Below are 24,019 nucleotides of genomic sequence, written 5' to 3' on the forward strand. Positions count from 1 at the left end.
TCCACCCGCTAATCATCGGCAATGCACGACGTTTCCAGTGAAAAGAAAGCGCACGGCTATAGACTTGGAAACTAAGTGCTTCTAACCGATGGTGCGATTGTTGCGAACATGCTTGCATCAGATAGCGACAGCGACAATGGCAGCGACGAAGTGGTAGGACAGGCAGCTTCAACATTGTCCTCACAGGAGACACGACAGATGATTCAGTCCCTCCAGGGCTTCGTTTTCGTGAGGAACCTTCCACTGCACTACGTCGAGCACCTGGATGCATTGGAGAAGGATGTCAGCAAGCTTCGTGTAAAGCATACAAGGCTGATGGAAATAGGCTTTTCTCGTGCAAGCCAGTGCAAAGTACATGGTGAGATGCTTGTGGCGATCTCTCCTCAGCGTTTCTTCTGGATTTCTCAAGCTGAAAGGCGGCCGTGGCATCTTTCTCCCAATGTTTAAAAGGCCCCCTTTCGGGCCACCAAAGTGATGCCTCGGCGGTGCTCGCATATTGCTTGCCACCCGTGACACCCCTTTGCAGTTGTTATAGCACTGTCATTCTTTAACTCCGACAGCCACGGCTTGTTTCACGTGATCGGAGCGCCCAGGAAGCAGTTAAACGAGTGAACACAATCAGAAGCTGTATGGAGGAAAGTGGTGGGGAGGGGTACTGGCCTCCCCACCATTATGGTTTTGTCACATCAGCTCTGCCATCCCCCTATTCTGATTTTTTCATGCAACCTGGTTATAACAATTATCAGTTATAACAACGGAATTTTCGTGGCACTTGAATATTGCTATAAGTGGGTTCGACTGTATTTGTTACACCATGGTATACCATACAGCAGGATGGGGTTCCCCAAGGCTCAGTACTGGGTTCTCTTTTATTCGTGCTTTATAATAATAATCTCCCCTTACACATCTCAGTTAAAATATGCCTTTTTGTAGATAATAGTATTTTATATCATACAATTAAATCTCCTACTGATCATGTCCTTAATTATTTTGCTGACTTGTGTAACTGGTTCGAAGCATGGCAAATGAATATCAACTTTTCCAAAGCTGTCTCCATGTTCTTTACACAATGCTCAACCCTTTCCTTCTTTGCCTATGCCTTTAACAATATTACTTTAAATAGAATCTTCAAATTCAGATATTTAGTTATCCTACTAACACATGATTTGTAATGGTCGACACACATTGATGTCACCTGTAACAAGGCCCTTAAAAGACTAGGTTACTTGCCTTGTACACTGCGTCTTGCTGCTCAAGAAACTAAACTTCTTACATGTAAAACCCTCATTCTCCCATCCTCAAATATGGCTGCGTTGTATGGGATCCATACAAACACTGTGACGTCAAAAAACTAGAATCAGTGCAAAAAAAGGCGGTGCGTTTTGGTTGTAGGAGATATGACAAAGAATTTTTGCCATCTAACTCTCTACCCCTACTTGGTCTCACTCCTTTTGCAGAGCGTCGCAAACTTGAATGCCTAAAATTCCTTCACACGTTAATAGATTCTCCTCACCTCTCCTCTCTAGATAACTATTTGACTTTTTTCCAAACCCTCATGTACGAGGAATCAACATGCTCGAAATATCTCAACCTTTCTTGTCCGCACTGATTCCTTTAAACACAGTCTTTTTCCATCAACAATTGGAAGTCTGGAATTCATTACAGGGCAACATCTGTTCACTACCACCGAAACAATTCACACAAGCTTGCTTATAAATGTTTGTATCTTTGTTGTTCATCCCACTGCAATACTGCAATACAGTACATACATACTGCAATACATACATACTGCATACAATTCACGCAAGCTTGCTTATAAATGTTTGTATCTTTGTTGTTCATCCCACTGCAATACTGCAATACATACATACTGCAATACATACTGCAATAGCCTCATTGAGGCTGCAGTATGTATCAATAAATAAATAAATAAATAAATAAATGTGCTGATTGGTAATGGCGGCAAATACGAACTCCCGTAGGCAAACTTTTCACCCCGTCTCCACTCATTTGTTCAAAGGGAACTTAGCAATACAATTATCAAGCTCAGTCTGCAATGAAAACCTTGTCCAGAAGGTAAAATTTTGATTGTTGAATCTGACATGCAGTCAGGACATATCGTCATACAATAGAACTTCGTTGATACGTTGCCATTGTGTACCTTTTCCCGACGCCAGTATTTGCAATTAAGAATATAAAAAATGGCCCAATAGAGTTACACTCATTTTAGATCAGTTCATCCTTTCCCGGAAAACAAGATTTTCCAACGTCAATGTTCAGTATGTTGGCAAACTGGAATCATATGACACGTTTTCCAGCCGCTAGATCCCACGTAAACAAGAAATGTGCAAGGTGCACACGATCGAGAACAGTATATAGCCGCCCGCCATGGCAGCTTCACCACAATGTTCACCCATCTGTCTCACGTGAAAATGTCGGCTCGCATTCAGTTTCTCATTTCAGTATCAGCAAATCTTCTCTGGGGTTGTCACACGCGGCATTTACAGCTATCACCGCCAATCCTATTGCAATAAGCACCTTTACCTATATGTTTCACAACGCGTGGTGCTGTTGGAAGCGTAGGGCACACCTTTAATTACCGATAACCGAAATGTGCCACCTTTCCCTGCTGCAGACTGTGATCGTACATGTTTTCTGGCCGCTACATCCCATGTGAACAAGAAAAGGTGTGAGGTGCGCGATCGAGAACAGTATACTAGAGTGGCTCGTCTCGCTTGAGAGCGACGGCGCACACAGTTCCTTATTCTGGTACCAGCTAATCTACACTCCGATCGTCGCAAGCTGCATTCACAACTACTGCTATCAAACCTATTGTCATAAGCATCTTCACATATCTACTTGACGGCGCGTAGTACTGTACGGTGCATAGTGCCATTGGTAACCTGCCGCATGCCTTACTGCATGTGATAATACAAGCAAGCCGTCGTTCTCTGCTGTAGGCGGCATGATGTGGGCATTGCGTTTCACTTCGGCGGCATCCAGGTGTCGCTCACCAGCTCGATTTTGTTGCGGTTTTTTGTCGACCTCTTAGAACACCATGCAATAAGAAAACAGCAAAAAAAAAACCAAAACAAATGAGTCTCAGGCTGCCGGGGCACCACCAGCTCGACGCTCGTTGGCATTTCGTACCGCAACAATCTGCGCGAAGCATTGTATTATGTAGATGTCAACAATTTTTTGGGTTACTTCAGCTTGTGTGTTTTTTTCTCATGGTTTTTTTACAAAAGATATCACTGAGGCTCTACTGTATGTTTTTTTTTCTCATGGCCCTAATGTGTAAATTGGCTCATCGTTATGACAGGTGTATCATTACATGTGATATCGCTGTAAGTGAACTGCACTGTATAAGAATGAGCAGCCACGACACTTAATCTTTATGTGTGTTCTATAGCAAAATACATAAACCGCTTACTACAATGTTCCGATGCCGCATTATTCGCTATAAGAATTAAATCTGGCTACTGGGTATCTGCAATGAAAGGAATGTAAACTCGATGTCCCGGAGAAGAAAACGAAAAGCGAGCTGCAGCATCCGCCTCTATGCCATCACGCTGCACGCCTTCATTGCATTGCCAGCCTCATGTGCCTCTCTCCCGTCTCTCTTATACTCCTCCGAAAAACGAGACGTCTGTACCAACGGGGCAGTGGTGAAGGTAGCCACCGGAGCTGTTCGTGCAGTTTACTTGCTTTTCGGGATTGGTGAAAGTGAGACAGGAGAGAGGAGACGTGGGCTCCTCTGCCCTTCCCCTTAGTGCACGCATATCCTCCTCTACCCTGGCTGAGGCTGTGCACAGAGGTCTGCGTGGCTGAGGGCAAATGCGGACCAAGTGCCATATCTTGGAGGTAATCTGCGGGAAATGCAAAAGTCAGGCCGAGATGGCTGGTGCCTTGATGTACAATGCGTTCCTGTGCATCTAGCATTGGAGGTCATGTAATCTTAAGTTTGCAAGAGGTGATGGAGTGAGAGCCAGCTCGAAGTGTTCACTCCCTGTTTCCGGCGCTCTTCATCGTGCCAGTGTTGTGGCAGCAATTGTTCATAGTCATCAAGTGCGATCTGTTCGTGTGTGCCTGCGCATGCATTAGACCGTGCTTGTTAATTAGTAAGAAAATGGTTAGCGCAATCTATACGGCTGATAAAACCATGAACTTTACTTCGTGTACTTGTTTAATACCTTGCTACCGCTATCAATGCTTAGCCTTTCTTGTGAAACTGCTACTTTTTTTTGCTTCTCAAGGAAGACGAATATACCTATCTGTTTACACTTTTGTTTTTAATTTGTGAGTGCCATCTGATAATGGCAGCCGGCACTAAGCATGGTCAATCATGGCGTCCAAGATTTACGCAACGTGCAAAGCACTACACACAAGCCTTTGACATTGTGAGCCACGGCTATGCATTTCTCTTGGTGTGATCTGCACCACATGCGCAGGCAGTCATAATCTCATCACTATAGCCTGACCCTCTTGCGATAAATTTAGAAGTGCTTACTGACAAGATACTACTACAATAGAACTTGGGTGAGACGATCACACCTGAAACAAACTTTGGGAGGGTATGAGTTTTTAAAAAGTCCAGTTCCAAGTCCATTAGCTTACAGTGTGCTAAATTTAGAATTTTGCGAATACCTTTTCATGCCATAGTGGATAATATTAACAATTGAGCCGCTGCGCAACGCCTTGCATGCCGGTAGCAACAGGCACTGGCTACTGTGAGGACAGCATGGCAATAGCGCCAGTGCGACCGTGATATTCCTGTTGCCAGGGTGATCTGACTCCACCTCCACATTCCCTCCCCCCCCCACTAAAGAAAGAAGAAAGCTTTTGCTTTGTGCAGTATTATGCAACTTGTTGGCCGTTTTCAAGTGCCTTTCAAATGCAGCACCGATGGCGGTGCTGCATCAACAGGTCATTGGTGCATCTCCTGAAGCCCGATTTTGAAAACATGCTAAAAAAGTGCAGCTTTATCACTTTCTGCTACGTATTTGTAACATTCCACCATGAGGTAAAGGAAGGTCTTAGGATTGTGTAGAAAAATAAATTTAAAAAAATCGGAAATCTTGAGCAAGTTGACCTGCATCCCCCCTTAACTCTCTGATTATTTCAAACAATTTTGGGTGATTTATGAATTGTGCACATCTTGAGAGGTTAGTATCTTCGAGATTGTACTGTATCCACCAGGAATGTTCTAGGAATTTGTGAAATAATTTTTACAGTTGAAACTTTACAATCTAGACTTAAAGAAATTTGCGATTTTACAGTTTTTGCTGCAAGTACAACTTTGTTATGCTAGTATCGAGGTTTGTCTGTAATAAATGTTTCCTATTTTTCAACCGTGGCATACAGCTGCAAAACTTGAATGGTACATCAAAATATGTGATGCATACCTGCACCTTTCTTTGATATTTGATGCAGTCTTTTCTGTTTAAGAATGCAAAATTGAGAAAAGTTCCTCTAGCCTTCATAGTTGTGCCTGCTATGCATGAAACAGAGTATAGCTTTGTGGATGGCTTCTGTTGTGTGCAACAAGAAGCACTTTTCGAGCAACATAGTGTCCTCAGCTCCACAAGTTGACTGAAAAGTACATAAACCACTGTTTACATTCGTGACCTGGGGCATGCTACAAGCTTAAAACTAGGGTAGTGCAAATAGTCGAAAATTTGTAATGCCACCAAATATTACATTTCTGATATTCTATTTGCAAACTAGGTATCTGAATATTTTTGAATATTCAGTACTATGTGACACAAACATTCAAAACGAACCGAATATATTTTTGGCTGTGCGAGTGTAGCCAAAGCTCTTATAATTTGGGAGTAGCCAAGCTCTATGTAATCTAATAATAACTGTGTTCACATACTGAATTTTGTGATGATTTGTGCTGGTGAAATTTTAAGTGTAAAGCACACTTGGCCACTGGATGTCGAGCTTTGCAGGAAAGCTGGCCTTTCAGTAGCAAGGGGCATAGGTTTGCAGACAGCGAGGGTGCAGTGAGGGTGCACTTACAGGGCAACGAAAGGGGATTAAGGCGACGGCGCAGAAGAATCCAACTGTAATAAGAATGCTCTTTCCAGGAGTATAGGTCCAATGGGCCTATCCTCAGCAGCAATGCCTGTCAACGCAGCCTCACTATGCAAATACCTTATTTACGTTATTCTAACACACACCCAATTTTCGCATATTGAAAATAAGAAAATAGAAGTGCTTCTGAATGCAATGTGCACCTGATTTACATTTAAAAAAAATATGGTATAACCCCACATTCGCAATCAGATAACACGAGACTTGCAGAATTTTTCTTTATTTACCTTTACAGATGGGAAATTTGTTTGCCAGTGCCCATCGTCATTACTGTCAGAAAGCTCCTTGTAGCTGTCGACATGTCGTCCTCTGTGCCATATGGGAGGGCGGCCCACACTTTGACTTGCCACTTATATGGCAGTCAAAATGTGCACTTTTGAGTATTATTGAAACCAATTATAAAACTTCACGACCGTGATTGGCTACTTTCCGCAGCTTGTGCGAAAAAGGCAGTCAGAATCAAGAAATTCAATCCTGTATGGGCTCGATCGCGATCAAAAGTGCACCATGTGACACCTGTATTAGCCAGTTTATCCAGCAATTGAGCTACAGCCTATTGCTTGGCATGAAAGTGTGACTGTCGTCTACTGGCCACTCGCTATGCAGTGCATGAACACGACCTTCAATAGGCCTATTAATGCACTGTCCAGCCACCCACAGCGACCATCATGAAAATGGGCTATGTCACCATCTTGTGATGGCAATGAAATTGCCTCTGACCATGCCTCTGAGTTTATATTGTTGCCAGTGCTACGAACAAGGTTTCGGTTTCATATCTGATTGTAAGGCACAGGTAATTTTAGAACCCAATTTCTCAGAAAGTAGATATTTCTCATTACATTCAGATAAGTGCAGTATACCAGCTCCCTGCTTCATGCCCATGTCATGCCTCCACGCAGTGTGTCGCAGGTCTTTTATAACATTTGAGGATGAAGCAATGGCCCATCCACTACCGCAATTCACACCCAAGCAAGATCTGGGACTTGTAGTGCAGACCTTGCAGGCTATGAGTGTTCGACGATGGGCATTACCACGATGCCTGCACGCATCATGGTATTCTAGAAGGTGCCATTCTAAACGAGTATGAATGCATTACGCATGCTTACTTCCAATGAAAACATCCTTTTTCATGAACTCAAAGGTTCCCTCTCTTTTCTTCATGTATAAAGGAGTACCTATAGTACCTTGCATATATTAGTGGCATCACTATATTCTTGCATATGCAATATTTCGACAACAATGAGCCGGTCAGATGTTTCATAAAGAACAGAAGGAGCTTGCTGCACAATGTTCCTGGCAATTCATTCTGAGCAGTGGTAATAGAAAACAAGTACAGTACGTACCACTTTATTTTAGTTGGGTGTTATCACAGCTGTTGCGTTGCTCATTTGTTACTCTTGCAGCGTTGCTCCCAATCCAGAGCTTATCGCTTGACAACAAATGCAAAGAGTGATGGCTGGCACAAGGTCAAATGCTTGAAGTTTGCAGGTATTCGATGCTGTATAACAGGCACAGGTTGGCAATAACAGACAGCTAGTGGGCATTATTGTATTTTACAATTTCACATGAGTCAAATGCACAATCTTTTAGTGTAACTGCGTACATTACTAGCAAATTTTTTTTACTGTTAACTATTATTGACGATTTAGTAAATAAGTGCTTGTTTATTAGGCCTCAAACTTGACAAATTGATAGAAAGTGGCCCGATTACAGAACCAAAACATTTTGATTTTTTTTAAACATTTTTTTGGTCTTAGAGGCCTGGCATCCTTTTACCTAGGCCTCTGTGGGATCTGCCGAATTGGTTTGAATTTTAATAAAGTTCGGCATTTATCTCGCAAACATTTCTAGTGTTGAGCTTGCATTGAATGATGTTTTTATCTACTGAAAATGTCCTGTTACAGTGGTCTCTGTGTGTTCTTGCAAGCGTGCACTGTACAAACAATCTTGCTAGACAGTATGTCTTATTTTTTCCTTGCCAGGACAATTGGCTAGGAGGAGCAGGATACCCTGGCGCATTTAGCGAAGGTGAGTATGTCCCAAGCTTTTTGTGCCTTAGTGTAAGTGAACGAGCAAGTGCATGCATTATGGCATCATTTACCAAAGCTATGGCAGTGGCGAGGTTGTTACATCAGGGAATTTGTGAATGCTGATGCTCTGTGGTATGAATTGGGTACGGCTGCTTGAAAAAATATCTATGCAAACAATTGTTTCGCTTTCAATATGTACTGCTATGGCCTAGTTGCTGCCAGTGAAAGAAGCCAGTCATGTATGTAAAAACAACTAGTATATGAGCCTGGATGAGCCGTTGCTTTTTGCCCAGTGATGGTATTTACAAATAGTCTCATCTGTGTCTTTCCGTGTAATATGTTACACCAAGGACGAAGTCGATCTTCTACAAAAAATACAACTTCGCGGCTATAGCAGCAATACGTAGCAGCGGCTGTAGCAGCTTATTTTATGTATAGCTAGTCACCCATCTTGTAAATAACTTGTAAATATACTCTTTTTCATAATATCTCACTGTTTCCATTCTGTCACTAAATGTAAGTACTAAACTGAATGACATTGCTCCTTTTAGCATGTAAGCACTTCAGTAACAAAGTAAAGACTTTATGGAACAGAAATTTATTGTAGTATATGCTATGTTGGTTGAGAAGCTCTGGTCTGCTACGTACTCTGTACAAGGTCATGAGTGTGATTCATAACTGTGTCGGCCACATTTAGGCGAAGACAGAACACCAAGATATGCATGTACCTACATAAAAGTAAATTAGGAGCTTTCCACAATTGATATGTCATAGAAGCAATTTTCCTGTTGTGTGCTTAAGGATCTGTAAAGAAACATTGGTTTTCTTGTTATGGAACTTAGAGGTTTGACGTCTCGTACTATTTGTGCTTGCTGTTATTTAGACAGAATTTAGACAGAAGCAATAAATGTGGCTGAGCGAACTCTTAATGAAGCTTTTCTTTTTGAGTGTGAACCTATTGAATATGGAAACCTTATTAGTGCTTTTGTTGGCCTATGCGTTATATAACTTATATTGCTTTATTAGCATCTTGTTCATCTTTTCCTAGTTCTCTAGTCAAGTTATTGCGTGAAAGTTGCTGCGTTTCTTGTACTTGTGTTTCTTATCCTTTTTTTTTTAGAAGTTTTCATTGTCTTGTGCTTTGGTAAGTATCATATTACATCTTTAGTTTGTGTTCAAGTTTCCCAACCTAGAGTCTGTGCCTTTTTCTCATAAATATAAATTATTGACTCACATTTTTTTTTTATTACACAGCAAATTAAAAACACTTTCGCTAACCCAATCCCTTTACTAGTTCAACTTTACTGGTCATGTATGTACGTATATACTGCATAACTCTACTGCTGGTATGAGTGTAGTAGCAGCCTTGTGAATTTACTGTTTCAGCATGTCACAAGTGAAACATTCGGGTGCTTTATGGAACAAGCTGCAGGTCACAAATTGACGCATGGGTGGTAGAACATATAACCTGTCCCATGCGCATATCGTTCTAGTCCTTTTATTCCTCAGAACGCCCATTCGGCCGGCAACTATAGCCCCTACTCCTAATGCCAGTAGATTACAATATGTGAGGTGTTGATACTACAGTTAAACCTGCTTTTAACGATTCCAGATAGACAATTTGTTGTTTATAGCAAGCACATTTTGTTGCATTTACAATTTTTCGACCCTTGCTACTGAAACTGCATCCAGATACAGTGAAACCCTGTTGATACATTCCTCACTGTTGCATTTTTCCGGCTGCTACGTTGCATATTTGACATCTTCACCTAGGCGGTTCGAAGCGAAGCCAGCTACATGTTCGCGTTCACTCTGCCCCTGCTGCCGATAGTGATGCCATCAGTGAGATGACGCAATCATAAAAAGCGCTTGCAGCAGGGAGTGAATGCTTTGTATGCCCCTCCCTTCAACGTGTCTGCAAAATGAGGTTACACAACCTCCAGCAATAATGCGCAGGAGGATATTGCATGATGCCACACCATATTTTGAGAGATTAGGTACCAGATAGACATCAGTTTTTACATCAACATCAGTCCCCCACTACGGCACACCTCAAACTCAAATCCTGGTTTGGCACGTAAAACTGCAGAATTTAATTTAGTTCCTTGGCCACTGCCCTGCATCGTCTAGTGTGGTGAAAGGAAATTACAACAAAGGTACTTTCCACCTGTCGCACAGGCTCTGCAGAACAAGATGGCGTTCGGACACTAGTGCACGTCCCAGTTCGCCACAACAGGCGATGGGCCCGTGCCAAGGGCCACCATGATCGTTCAGGTACATTGCCACTTGTTGTCTTGTTTTTGTCAAGCAAGTGCTTTTTGCCAGGTTGAGCAGTTGTGTGTATTATGATCTGATTTGGGGCTTACCCTACTTGTTGGTTCACTTGTCAAATTTGGAGTACCTTGTTTCTGTTCTTTGGGGCCTGCTGGCACAGCTCAGGCCACTTATAATACAACAGGTGATAGTGCAGGACTGGATATATTGCAGTCTTTCTCGATTCATTTTTATCTTCCCATAGAGCACAATGTATGCACATACTGCACATCATCAAAATACCAGTTATAATGCGGTTGCTGGAAAATCCTGCAGACAAGCAAGGCAGCGGGAGCGCTTCTCCACAGGGCATGCCGACTGAGGGGAGAGCGATGAGGGCGATGCGAAAGAAGAGGAGGAGACAGCGCAGTGAGGGGACAAACAAGAATTGGAAGAAAAGAAAAAGGAAAGAAAATGTGACGGCAGTGTGCTGGTTCAGTGACCGCCTGGGGGTTGCCTATCTGATGAAAAAGCTGCTTGCTCTGGCTGCTTGTCAGCGGTACATGGTCTGCACCGAACACATGCGCATTGTCACTCTTTGGCTCTTCAGGTTGTGTGGGGACAGTAAATACAGTCGCCAACTGATTTCTTCAAGTATGGATGGGGTCACAAAGATGTCTGTCTTAGAGCAAGCTGGAAAAACGAATTTTGACAGTAAAACCAATTTGTTTTATACAAGTCCAGCACTGCGGAAAAGTTGGTCGAGGCCACGAGTGTGTTTCTCATTCACTAGCCGCAGTGTGCGTCATCAGGATGTGCAGGTATCGTGGGTGCAACCTTGACTCCTTGACGTCAGTTTAAACTGGGTTCCGCAAATTCACCAGTTCGGAATGTTGTCCATGCACAAGATTTCACCGTACCTACCAGTACGTGTACATACAAGTTGTTGCTGTACATGTTTCCTGAAGTTGCCAGCTGATCGGCCGCGAACCCTGCTTTAAGTGTGCGGCCATACTAGATCTTCGTGTATTCATCTACGGGTACAAACATACACCAAGGGCGAGCTTTCCACGATAGCATGTGGCCCGACACCCTCGCCGACTTGACCTAACCAGCGTCATCTCGTCAAGAGTCTGCGTCAAATTTGTGGTTTGGTGCAAAGTAAATGAAACGCTTCGCAGTAGTTGTATGGCACTTGGAAAGCGAAGAAACCACCTCGGCTAACAAAAGCGCGAGCACATCCCGAGTCGCAGGCTTCAATTCCTGGACACACGTGGTTGCTTGGTCTATATGTTTTGCATGTGCACAGCCTCTTAAAAATGTTTTGGTTATGTTGTGGTACCGCTTATTGTGGGGAAATTTGCTACTCTGGCAAATTACGCCATAAGCGGTCTATACCATACTCATACTTTTAGTTGAAAAATAAAAGAAACATATAAATAGGTGATTTGATGAACATTATTACTGTTTTGAGTCTTCTTGCATTATTAAGTTTCCAGCTGTCTTCAACTACAGTAAAACTAAGCTTGTACAGCTAAGTTGAATGGGGTGCTGAAATTACTTTGTTGCATTCATGACTTCATCATATCCATTATTTCCCTTTATTGCAACATATGCCCAATTGGGTGCACAATGTTAAACATGCATAGATGACATCCTTACAGCCCACGGGACTGCTACCTGGCCACATATGCTATGAAATTTTAATAAAAGGTCAAAAGAATCCCGCCATGCCCAGCACACAACTTGGCACCTGACACGACTACGCAGGTTACATGCAGCTAGACGTGGCCTCCAAGATTGCACCAGTGCAGTCTCGGAGGCCACGCCTGGCAGCAGCAGCCTGCACAGTGTCGCAGAGTGAGAGGGAAGTTCATTGGCAATAACAGACCACTGGTTATGTGCATTGGTGACAGACCAGTGGTGCTCAACGGCACACTTGAACTTTTGCACTGAATGAGTGCCATACCCCATGGCAAGCAATATATTTTATGTGGTGTGTTTTGGTTTGAGAAACAAATGTAGTTCATTATATTTGTTGGCAGAACAATTTTACTTCGTTAAAGCAACGTTTTAAATACAGTAACACCTTATTGATGCAATCCTGTTTAGTACGATTTTCCGGTGACAATGCTTGTGATTGGGAACATAAAAAATTACCCAATACAGTTATGTTTCTTCTTTACTGATTAATACTTTCCTGGAGAACACAATCTTCCGGCGCCAGGGTTTAGTACATCACCCATCAGCAATTGTACGATACATTTTCCAACTGCAACCCGCAGGCGATTTTCGGCCCAATTTCCCTGGGAAGGGGGAGGGGGGGTAAGCTACGTGTTAAAATAATCGGTTAAATACCAAAATCAGACATTATGAGCTAATGTTAGTGCTTGAAAATCTACCTAGGGCAGGCTAAAAATGGACCTTTTCAATGTGGGATGACGTGTGTTCACTGTCTCCTAAGATCCACTGAGACATGCTGCTGCTAAAGGGGTCACTATGTGGGTCACCATTGAAGTTGTATTTGGGCCATAGTGGACGCCAATATTTTGTTAGCCCTTGGGTGCCAGGTGTTTTTCTGAATTGCAATAAATTCAATTTCGTCTAAGTAATACATTATCAGGCTTTAAATTCAAATGTTATTTATTAGTGCTATGTTGCTGAACATTTTACAAATATTTTAATCTGAAAATTGAAACTAAAATAGACTTACGCTTAGTAATGATCACCAATATTAATTAGGATAGTTGGTGCACCTCAGGCAACATGGTCTCTTCATCACTGTCATTGTCCCTTGAAGACACCTTGTAATAAACATCAGAGCTTATAATTCCTGAATTCTGCATCATTAAAGAAATGTGCAGGCTTTTTGCACCAGTCCGCCATGTTGAAAAATGAGACAGGACCAGCATCAACAATCTATATATTCCAGGTTGAACTACTATGAAATTTCACTTTGGCTAAATTGGTTACATATGAGTTGTATATACTATTGAAGCAGTTTTGGCAAAGCTGCACAGCTCACAGTGGTCTAATTTTCTTATCTGCATCCTTTACATAGCACCTCAGCAAATGGTATGTGCGTCGGTGGTTGGCGGTTATGACATTAAGTCAGAGCAGTTTTGCCTCAGAGATTTTTTCAGTGTGCCACAGGAAGCTGAGGGCAACAGCTAATCTCAGAGTTCATGACGAGGAGCTGCATGTTCTAGCAAGCAGTAATGGCTGCATTTATACGAAAAATTTCTCTAGTTTTGATATTAGAGTTGTCTACTTTTGAGAGCCTTCCGTGACACGTCCACTGATATTTCAAATGTAAAGTTTAGCATGGGTGCTGTTTTATAGCAATACACAATCGTACTATCTAAAACTTGGCTTCTCTGCGTGGCCCAAAATGTCATTTCAGTTGTTTAATGAAATTATGGGCTGCGTAAAAACCTAGTTTAGAATAATGTAGATATAAAAGAGCCTTCATGCATAAATTAAAATTTAAAATAGGAGCGGAAGAGTCACAAAAAGCTATAAAATGTTGCTGCTTTTGATGCTGAAACTGAAAAGAAAAAGACACCGCCATTACCACTTGCTGGAAGAGATGCACGCCTTAGCACGCGGCTCCTTGGCCCGACCTCAGCAATCTCGGAGGCCATATTGTTGTGCAGCGTAAACAATGCGGCCACCGCAGGGTGTTCACATAAAGCGTTTCACATAAAGAGCCCTCTCTCCATGTGAGATGCTCAGACTACCATGTTCTTTGATTGGTCCTTGTGGTCTCTGTGACCTCTAAGCGAACTAGCCTGAATGCGAGCTAAAATCAGTATTGCTGCAATACATCCATGTTATGCGGAAAAGCATAGGAACGCTGTGAAGCCGGGTTTGGTATTGTGTCGGATTGCACCGAGCTGGCAAATTTCTGCCCTACTTTCGTGGAAAAAAAATAGTGCATGTTAGAATAAGTTAAATATTGCAATCAGACATTGTGAGCTATGGTTATTGCTTGAAAATTTTCCTAGGGCAGGCCGGAAATAGGCGTTTTTCGGCAGGAGATTATGTACGTTCAAAGTTTTCACTGTGCCCTAAGCTCCATTGAGACAGACGCTGGCACTAAAGGGGTCGCTATTGGGTCACCAGAGGGGTCAAGTGCATGCGTGCTGACTGGTCAAGTTCAAATTATTTGGCAAAGGCCAATTTTAAGCTAGAAATAATGAAAGTTTGGGCCCATGGAAATGCATGGGCGCTGGCCTGGACCTACGACCGAGATCAATTTAACTGATGTCGAATTAATGGAAGTCTGTATATGCCTCGCAAATTTTTTTTGTCATTTGATCCCGTGGTCAGAACAAAGCGAATTTGCGCTCAAACTTCGCTGCACACCCGCAGTCTCAACAATGTGTCACTAAGTGGGAGGAACATACTGGCGCTTTCATTGCTTAAGATGCTCCTTCAAGCGCACATTTAGGCACCAGCTAAAATACCCCGTGCATGTGACGACACTCGAAGGGAATGGAGTACACAACCTCCGAGACACATGGGACAGACTTGGCGGCATATTTTGTCAAGCATGCATCCTTTGCCCACCCCCCTTTAGGGATGGAAGCGCTGCGCCAATTGCGCCATAATGTGCCAAACCATTGAGCTGTGCTAACCTGCCCCAAGCCAAAACACTAATTTCAACTAAAGTTGCTAAATATAGAAGGACGTGCTTGTTCAGTAGAAACCACACAGCCATAGTTGTGCATTCACTAGAGTTTAGCCTTGGAATTCAAGCCTTAGCAATCCATTTCAGCACAGGAAAATGAAAATTGTTTTGTGCTATGCAGTGCATTATGAATGTCTTATGTAAGTCTTATGTGTTTGTGCACTACATGGACCAGCTAAATATCAATTCAACTGGCTCTTTTTTATGGGGCAATCTGGAAGGAAATAGCTCTCTCAGTTGAATGAATAACTCATACAATTTGCTCAGAATGTAGCTCGTCAGTTTCGGTATACATTATAACATGATAGCATTAAGGGTCCCGTGTCGCAGAAAATCTAGTGTTGGTGTTGGCGTCAGTGAAGTTGTCCGTGAGTGAAAATTTCCATATATATTTAGGTATATGTATAAGCCACGCCCTGCTATATGACATACAGTATATGTGGATTATATTGCTGCACCATTCTACCACTAAAGTTGCTCGTACCTTGTCTTACATTCTTGACAAAGTTATTCTTCGGAATTTTGAGAATGACAATAACAGCCCACAAACTTTTGAGCATGACAGCCCACAAACAAATGTCATGAAACAAAACACCGACAGTGCATGCATTTTACGTTAAATCTTTTCAGACTTAAATATTAAAAGTGCAAAACAATAGCAGAAACCTGAAAATTATGTAATTTTTTTTTCCCGGCTGTGGCACTACCTCAGGGATCGGCCCATGCAAGTGGCCACATTTCTGCTATAAATCTCGCCTTAATGCATAGCATTCGCCACCAGCGTTTCCCGGTAAACATTACGGTCACATAAGCTGCAGTTGCGAGGAGGGCGTGTGAAGCAGTCCGGGGATCTTTGAATGCTATCGTGTTCCACTCTTAAAGGCGAAGCTTAAGCGTGCTCCAAATTTTTAGCACTTGCTTGTGCGCTTAATGGTAAATCTCTGCTGGTTAATGGGGTACGCCTTGTGAGTAACATTTCAAATCTATTTCACACATGCACTGCATCCAGTTACAGGGATAATACAGTGCAGTCCACTTATAGCAATATCAAGAAGAAAGAAAAATCCGATCATTATGACCTATCATTGCTATATCTGGACTGCCGTAAAAAAAGAAAGAAGAAGAAGATGCTGAATATACTCTCGTAGCTCCGAAAACACATTTGCCACTTACGATAAAAAATATCCGTTCTGGAAAATTGGGTGTGAAAAATGAAATGTTTATTTATACCTCTAAACAGTGTGCCAAGCATTGGGCGCTCTGAAATAGTCGGATATCTGCGCTCGCATTCGCAGAAGTTTCAGGCTCACAACTGCGGTGTGCATCACGTCCAGCGGCTGCTCACTGGCTATGGTGTTAGGCTGCTGAGCACGAGGTCGCGGGATCGAATCCCGGCCACGGCGGCCGCATTTTGATGGGGGCGAAATGCGAAAACACCCGTGTACTTAGATTTAGGTGCACATTAAAGAACCACAGGTGGTTCTTTAATGTGCAAATCCTGGCGCCGATCGGATAGCGGCAGTACGATGCGCTGCAGCCAGTCCGCTTGTCTGCTGCCTTGCAGAGGGACACGATGTCGCAGCTTGACATATTGCCAGTCGCTACGTTTGCAGTCCACAACGCAACAAAGTCGAATCATAGTGCTCGCGAAAAGACTGAGACTGACTCTGACCGCGGAGCTCTCGTCAAAATGGAGCATGTTGTAACACAAGGAGATGGTGCTTGCTGTGTGCCGGAAGGGCTCAAGTGTAGTGAGAAATTGTTCTTGTGCATTATCTTTCTGTTACTTTCTTTCTATAGAAACAAACTAACTAACGTTCCAACTATTACGAACATCATTTGTTCACCATAAAGGTGGAAAATTTATAGATGACGCGCCCTGGGTAGCCAATCAGATAGCTCGCCCTACTGACATCAATTGATTGATTAACGTCATATGGGTAGGGGCAGCTGAAAATTCCACCAAGCAGTGTGCTGCGATCGGCAATGATGTACATTTTTAAAACATTATAATAAATTTCACGCTTTTCGCGGAGCACTTAGATGTGTCAATTAATGATCAGAAGGACCTACTCTAATGACTGGGTACGCTTGTACAAAATCGTCAACATCGTTTCAGGGTCCCTTTAATAGTTGTTTCTGAGAAACCTAAGCGTGTTTTCTTTGTAGCTCATTGCTACGGTCGGGTAGATGACAATTTTACTCTTTCATTAACTTTCTTCCATCCGGTGCGCTTCTGCAGAAGTGATTTGTTGTAACATAATAGTGTTCTACAAAGTCAAACAAAGAACACCTTTTCTTTATCTGCATTTATTTTGCTCATGTTGAGCTTTACCAAGCTTCTCCAATATGTGTGTCTTCTGCTTCAAAATGGATAATTCTTGCTCCAAACCTGCTCCAAAGTGCCAAATTTGCTGCTCCCAGAGCTGGTTGAAAACTTCCTTGGCCACTTCCATCCCTCCTTCGTCAATGCACTTCCGAACTGCTGCACACACCCTACCAATGTCCTTCTTGGCAGAAAATGATACATTAACGTCGTTTTGCAAGGCACCAGTGTGATAAGTTGTGGTGCACGTATGGGTTGACTGCTAATTTCTTTCTCAATTTTTTCTCAGTGCCTGCATGTCTGCTCCTGCTCACTTTAATTATCAGATCAGTTTTTTCAACACCAGAAATAACACAATATCTGGGCACCTGACATTAAATGTCTGCTAATCTGTTGCAAGACACTTTCATTCATCATATGCACACAAGCCATGGCTGATTGCAAGTTTGATGAGCCTTATTACGCCATCTGTAGTATAAAAACAAAACCTGCCATTGAAGTTTAGTTTGACCAACTTCTGAGTAGATGTCACAACCAGTTTACAGATGTTGCACATTTCGTGAATTATCTTGGGCCACGGCCAGGGTTGCGAATCAGTGACTAAATGAGCATACCCGGGCACAGGTTAGGGTCAGCTTCATTGCAGTGCATATGACATCGTCCACATTCACTACAGTACTGCATGTTGTGGGTACTGAAATGTATTCACAGACACCACCACTCCGACACGCCGTGGTTGCTTAGTGGCTATGGTGTTAGGCTGCTAAGCACAAGGTCATGGGATTGAATCCCAGCTACAGCGGCCGCATTTTCATGGGGGCAAAATGCAAAACACCCATGTACTTAGATTTAGGTACACTTCACAGAACCCCAGGTGGTCCAAGTTTCCGGAGTCCTCATAATCAGATTGGGGTTTTGGCACTCTCATAGTCTGCATGCGGCACAAAGCCCCACAGAAATTGACCAAGTGCAAATCAGTTCAGTGAGTGATAAATTTGTTGTGCGTAAGGCCAGCACGTGTTTGCATTTGACGCTAGCCTGCTGGAGCAATTGCCTACATGTGCAAATTAAAGCAAAAGTAACCACGCACTCAGGGAAGTCCACCTTGCAGACTTTCCTGCTGTTAGCAGCGCAAAATGTTGACAAGAGATGAGACAAGAAGACACTACAAGCGCTGTTGACTCTCGACTTCCCAGCACTCATTGCCCTCATTGTCAACGCTGTCTGCCAAGCGAGAACCATGTTGTTCTGCACCCGTATGAAGATTCTTCCGCCGGAAGTGATTGCCCTCTTTGGAGGGCATGCACCCTCTGATAGCCACGGGCGAAGATGTTTGAAGATATTAAAATCTGAATGGTACCACCAGGCCCGTCTGTACAGGGATTGCTTACGCCACCGTCTCTCCAGCAGCACTCGGCAGTGGCGGAATACATTGCGCGTCATCGACAGGTCTACCGAGGCTCTGTGGAACGTCACCTTGGTGAAGCTGCGCGCCGACACTACCCTGATTTTGCGCTGTTAACAGCAGGATGGAAAACCAACAAGCCCAAGCTGCTATTCTAGTGCAGACTTTTGCAGCGCTGGCTTGTATAGATGTGCTGACGTCACTTTTTTGTTGCATGTCCCGGATTCTCACACCAGCGACCTTGGAGAACGAATGCTGGTTAGAAGACGACCGACTGCACTTGACTCCACCGCTTAGGCGCACCCGGATGCTAAAACTGAAGCACGGTATGCAGGCATGACTGCAATGCACGTTCAGAAGACTTCATGTGTTCAATTATTGTTAATGCTGTAATGTGCACTGTTCCATATGTGCTACACTGAGTGTGATTCCTCAAAATGCTGATTTAAGTGCAGGAAATTTAATGGAAAGTTAATAATTGTGTTTTTGATATGCTGGAGTTATGGGTCAGATGCAGATAGTTGAAAAAGCCAATTACTATATAATTACTTTACTAACTTGCGCAACTTGTACTTTTCATAACCAGAAATAAAGGTGGACAAGGCTGGGACACTGTACCATATTTACTCCAATCTAATGTGCAATTGGTAGGCAACAGCTTACCATCAGAGCCGTCGGATAAAATTTCATCGCCATCATAAGATGGTGGCAGAGCACATTTTCGTGAAAGTTGCTGTCGGTTCATTATGAGCTTGACTTTGATCATTTTCGGAGACACTTTAGTGGGATTTCGTGCGTCTTGGCACCAGATGTGTTGGCATATATGGCTGCCAATGTTTCTGGCTTGGCGCCAAGCTTGCTATCTGTGCACAGTGCCAGGAACGCTGTGCACTGCATACTTTGACAAGTCTGATGCAGTGACGTAAAATCTCACGAAAGTGATAGTAGTATGTCTAAAAGTGATTGCTCGAGCATACCGGCCCTGTGTGCTTGGTGCTTGCAGCCAGTGAAGTGCAAGTGACGACGACTGAGCGCTGCTTTCATTATCAATCACGAGCGTGCAGGGCATGCTATATTTTTTATAATATAAATCGGGGTACATGTTACATTAGTGTGCTTTTTTTTTTTTTTTTTTTTTTTACTTTAAACCTGTACAAATTGGGAGTGCGTTAGATTTGGGGGCACGGTATGATTGAGTAAATGCGGTAATGATTCTGCTTCAATATCGTTCCTTGTTGTGCTTCATCAGTGGTCAGAATGGCATGCTGCCTGCGTTTAATCAGCCGACTGTGAACAGCAAATAATAAGAGACATTGAATTGAACAGAATGAATTGTTACATTATACCAGCCCTAGTTGCTCCAATTTTCCTTAATGTAGAACTGTACTTGGGCATTACAAGATTAAATTCAACCCATATTTAGATGTTTCCATATTAATTCTAGTAAATAGTACATTATTTCTGTAGAAGTCACATACTAGAGATTGGCGTCCGTTTTGTATCAGTTCTGCACCACTCCTCTATCAACTTTTAAAGATGTAGGGCTGTCGGAATGCAAGTAAACTTTTTTATAAGCACATCTCAAGCCCTATGTTTTTCAAAGAGTAATGGCCAAGATTGACATCTTACCTATTCGTAAAGTATGTGGCTAATCTGTTATTGCTAATGATTCCTGCAAAAATAATAATTGTGTTGACACATAAGGGAATTACGCACAACTCAGGATGCCTAAATATACGAAATTTAAAAATCTTACATGCACGAAGGATGGTCACAAATTGTTCAAAAACTATCGGGTGTATATCATGTCTTATACAGCGTCCTCATGGTGCACAGTAGAGAGCTCTGCTACACATAAAATAATTAAAGGAAGGCCTAATCTCAGCTTCCAGCTACATTTGGACTGTCTGCAATTAAATTTCTGTGGGTGGTTGCAAAATACAACCATTGCTCTGCATTGCTGCAGTACTTTGTACCTGTACCATGTGCCTGCAGTACGTTGAACGACTGCGACACCGTTGTCCTCTCCACTTTCTGTTTGCTAGCACAAACCCTGGGTGTGTCAATTGGTAATCGTATTGCATGCATGATGTGAAGATATTTTCTTTTTCCAGTTTACGTGTCTGGAGCTGTGACGGGACCCAAAATACTGTTCGAGTTATTCATTAGTTTAAACTATGAGAGCTACAATTATAGGGACTTTGCTGTAGCTGGTAAACACTAAAAAGCATAACACGGCGGTCTTTTGCACACTCTGAAGTTGGATCTATCACGCCAGGTTTAGTGCAAAAGGGAAGGACAAGACTAAAAATTGGGATAACTTATTTCATTAAGCTTCTTCAGATTTTGAGTGTTCTGCTTGAAAAAAGTTGCTAGGAATTTGCAATTTGGTGCTCCAAAAATGCACTTTTTTCCCTGTTAACATACTCAAAATTTGAAATATTTTGCTCCAAAAATTGCTTCAAAAGCTTTTACAGCTGTCCCATTCCTGGTTTAGCCACTGTGGACTTCACAGGGTGACGAGAGCGTACATACTTATCGCGGCTTTGCCATGAGAACTTATTCGTTTGTTTTGCCTAGTGATAGCTATAGGTGAACAGTACTTTTTCCCTTCACTTCAAGCAGTGATGATGTCTTTGAATGACATGTTGACCACTAAAAAGGCTAACGCAAAGGGAGTTAATAAATATGACAACTAGGTAGTGCAGTAAATTCCAGTTGTTTTAATCAGGAGAGAAACTCGCAAATAATATATGAACATAAAAAAATATACAAATTTAGTGTGGGCGGAAGATCATTATGAATTGACTTTCAGAAATCGCAACCATCAACTCCTAATGAGGCATACCCACTGCGGTGACTGCGGGCATGGCATTGCTCTGCTGTACACGAGGTAGTGGATCTTATTACTGGCCGGGGCGGCTGTATTCCAATGGTGGCAGAATGCAAAAGAGCTTCTGTACCATGCATTAGGTGGATGTTTTAGTCCACAAGAGCCCCTTGTGTTCTAAATTGATCCCGAGGCTCTCATACCCATTGTACAGTTTTGCGACATCAAACCCTTTAGTTTAACGATAACAATATAATAATAATGGGACAACTCATTGAAGAAAGTGCAGCTCCAAATGGTCAGTAATGGGAAGCTGGCATAAGCAGTCTTGTGACTAGTCAAAAAAAGTTTAAAAATTTTTTGTAGGTATGTGTAACTTACGCATGCATGGATGCACACATAGTCACTGTGGTGGCTCAGTGGCTAGGCCATTAGACTGCTGAGTGCGAGGTTGCTGGTTCTATTCTTGGTTGCAGCAGCTGCATTTCGAGGAGGTGAAATGCAAAAATACTTGTGCACTTTGATTTAGGGGCACGTTAAAGAACCCCAGGTGGTCAAAATTAATCGAGAGCACCCCATAATAACATCTCTCACTTCCATTGTTGCTTTTGGACGTTAAACCCCATGGATAATTCAGTCAGCCAATCAACAAATGCACAGATAACAGGAAAGCTGCAGATATCCACATGCATCTGTAGATATTGCAACACTGCTGTTGACTCTTGATGTTAGCTAAGGTGCGCTATCTTTTTAAAAATGTTTTTCTCTATGCAGGCTTTGTTCCCACTCCTCTGAACTTGAGGTCTGTTGTCGGCGGGTCTTCTATCAAGTGGAGGCTTGGCTGGCGTAATTGAGGATAGCTCTCTCATCTCATGCCACTTGTGTAGTAGTGATGCTCCAACTTGTACTCCATGTTGTGCTGCTGAAACACACTGTACAGCATTTTAACTGCACAACTTGCATGATCTGTACAGTGCCAAGCTTGGCTGCAAGTGCAAAGCTGGCACACGCTTTGCTTTGAAGTCTTTGGAGACCGTGACTTCCTGTACCTGATTAAAGTTGGACAACCACAGCTTGTGCTCGTGTTCTATCTTCAGCAGTTGCTTGTAACTGTGCTGTTCATTCTGAAGTCAAACGTTAAACCTCTGCAGATTACGTGTTGGATGTCTTACGTCTTTTCTGTGTTTGATTCTTCTCTGATTTTTTATTATTGTTGCACTGTTTGTCAGTACTAACGTTGATGTAAGCACCAGCAACTTTAGTGCTGACCAAAGTACAATCACAAAAGTTCAAATGGAGTGAGGACATGCTGAACTGTGAAGAAACTGTTTGTGTGCCATCCGCAATTATTGTAAAATACCTCCTCTCTGCTAATGCTGAAGTGTCTGGTTTTATCTTCCTTTTTGTTTTTCAAACCCAAGAACGATAGTTGTTTCATAATTATTTGAAGGCTGACATTTCTGGGAGCTGTTTCATTAACGTCACTCTAGGAAAAAGTAGCGATCACCCTTTAACAGGTCTGGGAGAGTGATGTTTACTCTGTTCAGCATTGTAATGTTATGCATGTACATAACTCATCCAAATTTTTCCTGGGTACAGCAAGTTGCTGCTTATCATGCCTGGTGTAAACTGTGATGGCTCCCATTTGGCATGTTATGCAACTAGTCATCAAATTATTTCCTTTGTCTTACAGTGTTGATTATTGTGTTAATATTTCTTATTGCTTTATGGATTGGTGTGAGGTTACCAATTGAAAAGGTCTGCCCAGACTTAGTGGCAATTTCAATACTAGTAATATGGTAATCCACAAGCACATTTTGTCCATCCCATCTCTTGGTGCAATTTGTGGCTCACAAGCACACTGGCAATTGATAGTTTGGGAAATTGTGTTGCTCCTGCCAAATTTACAAACTTTTGCCTGTTTGTCTGTAGTAAACTTATTGCATTCTTGTGTTAATGTTTTGGCTGCATACTTACTGCTATTGTAATATTTTGCAGTGCTTTATTTTACTGTTTACCCGAGCTGCTGACTAGATTTTTTTATGCTTCTCAGGTTTTTCATTGATTTTTGCTTTGTTTTCAATATCCAGTGGTGGGACTCGTGCGCCAATTGTGCCATTTTCATACAAGTTCAAATTCCTACACCAAATTGCGCCAAGCACAGAGAATCGGCCGAAATTGCGCCTGAATGGCTTCAGTATGTATTCTCCGCCACTGGCCTCAAACAGTGAGTGGATTCATTCCCCGAAAAAGAGTGGAGCTGTTCACATCCTGCACACCGCGCAATGGTGCCTCCCGCACAGTTTGTCGTAACATTTGCGCTTATAACACTGGACTAGCTGAAAGTGGCCAGCGCGGCGCGGCCACTGCCGGCTGTCGTTGC

The 24,019-nt window shown here is 42.6% G+C and overlaps 1 protein-coding gene across 2 annotated transcripts in view; it reads left to right on the forward strand.

Annotated features, from left to right (window-relative positions):
- The window catches only part of LOC126536780 (uncharacterized), a 46,501-nt gene extending 22,908 nt beyond the window's left edge, over positions 1 to 23,593 (forward strand). Inside the window, exons 9-12 of one of the 2 annotated variants that reach the window (XM_055073923.2) lie at positions 8,082 to 8,127; positions 10,308 to 10,403; positions 19,043 to 19,132; positions 22,411 to 23,593. In XM_055073923.2, the coding sequence (XP_054929898.2) occupies positions 8,082 to 8,127; positions 10,308 to 10,403; positions 19,043 to 19,132; positions 22,411 to 22,490 (312 nt within the window). In that variant the 3' untranslated portion in view covers positions 22,491 to 23,593. The remainder of the gene's footprint in view (positions 1 to 8,081; positions 8,128 to 10,307; positions 10,404 to 19,042; positions 19,133 to 22,410) is intronic. The other variant, XM_055073924.2, reaches the window with a different exon arrangement.
- The last annotated feature ends 426 nt before the right edge of the window (positions 23,594 to 24,019 follow it).

This window comes from Dermacentor andersoni, chromosome 4 (assembly GCF_023375885.2).
Source record: "Dermacentor andersoni chromosome 4, qqDerAnde1_hic_scaffold, whole genome shotgun sequence".
Lineage (NCBI taxonomy): Eukaryota > Metazoa > Arthropoda > Arachnida > Ixodida > Ixodidae > Dermacentor > Dermacentor andersoni.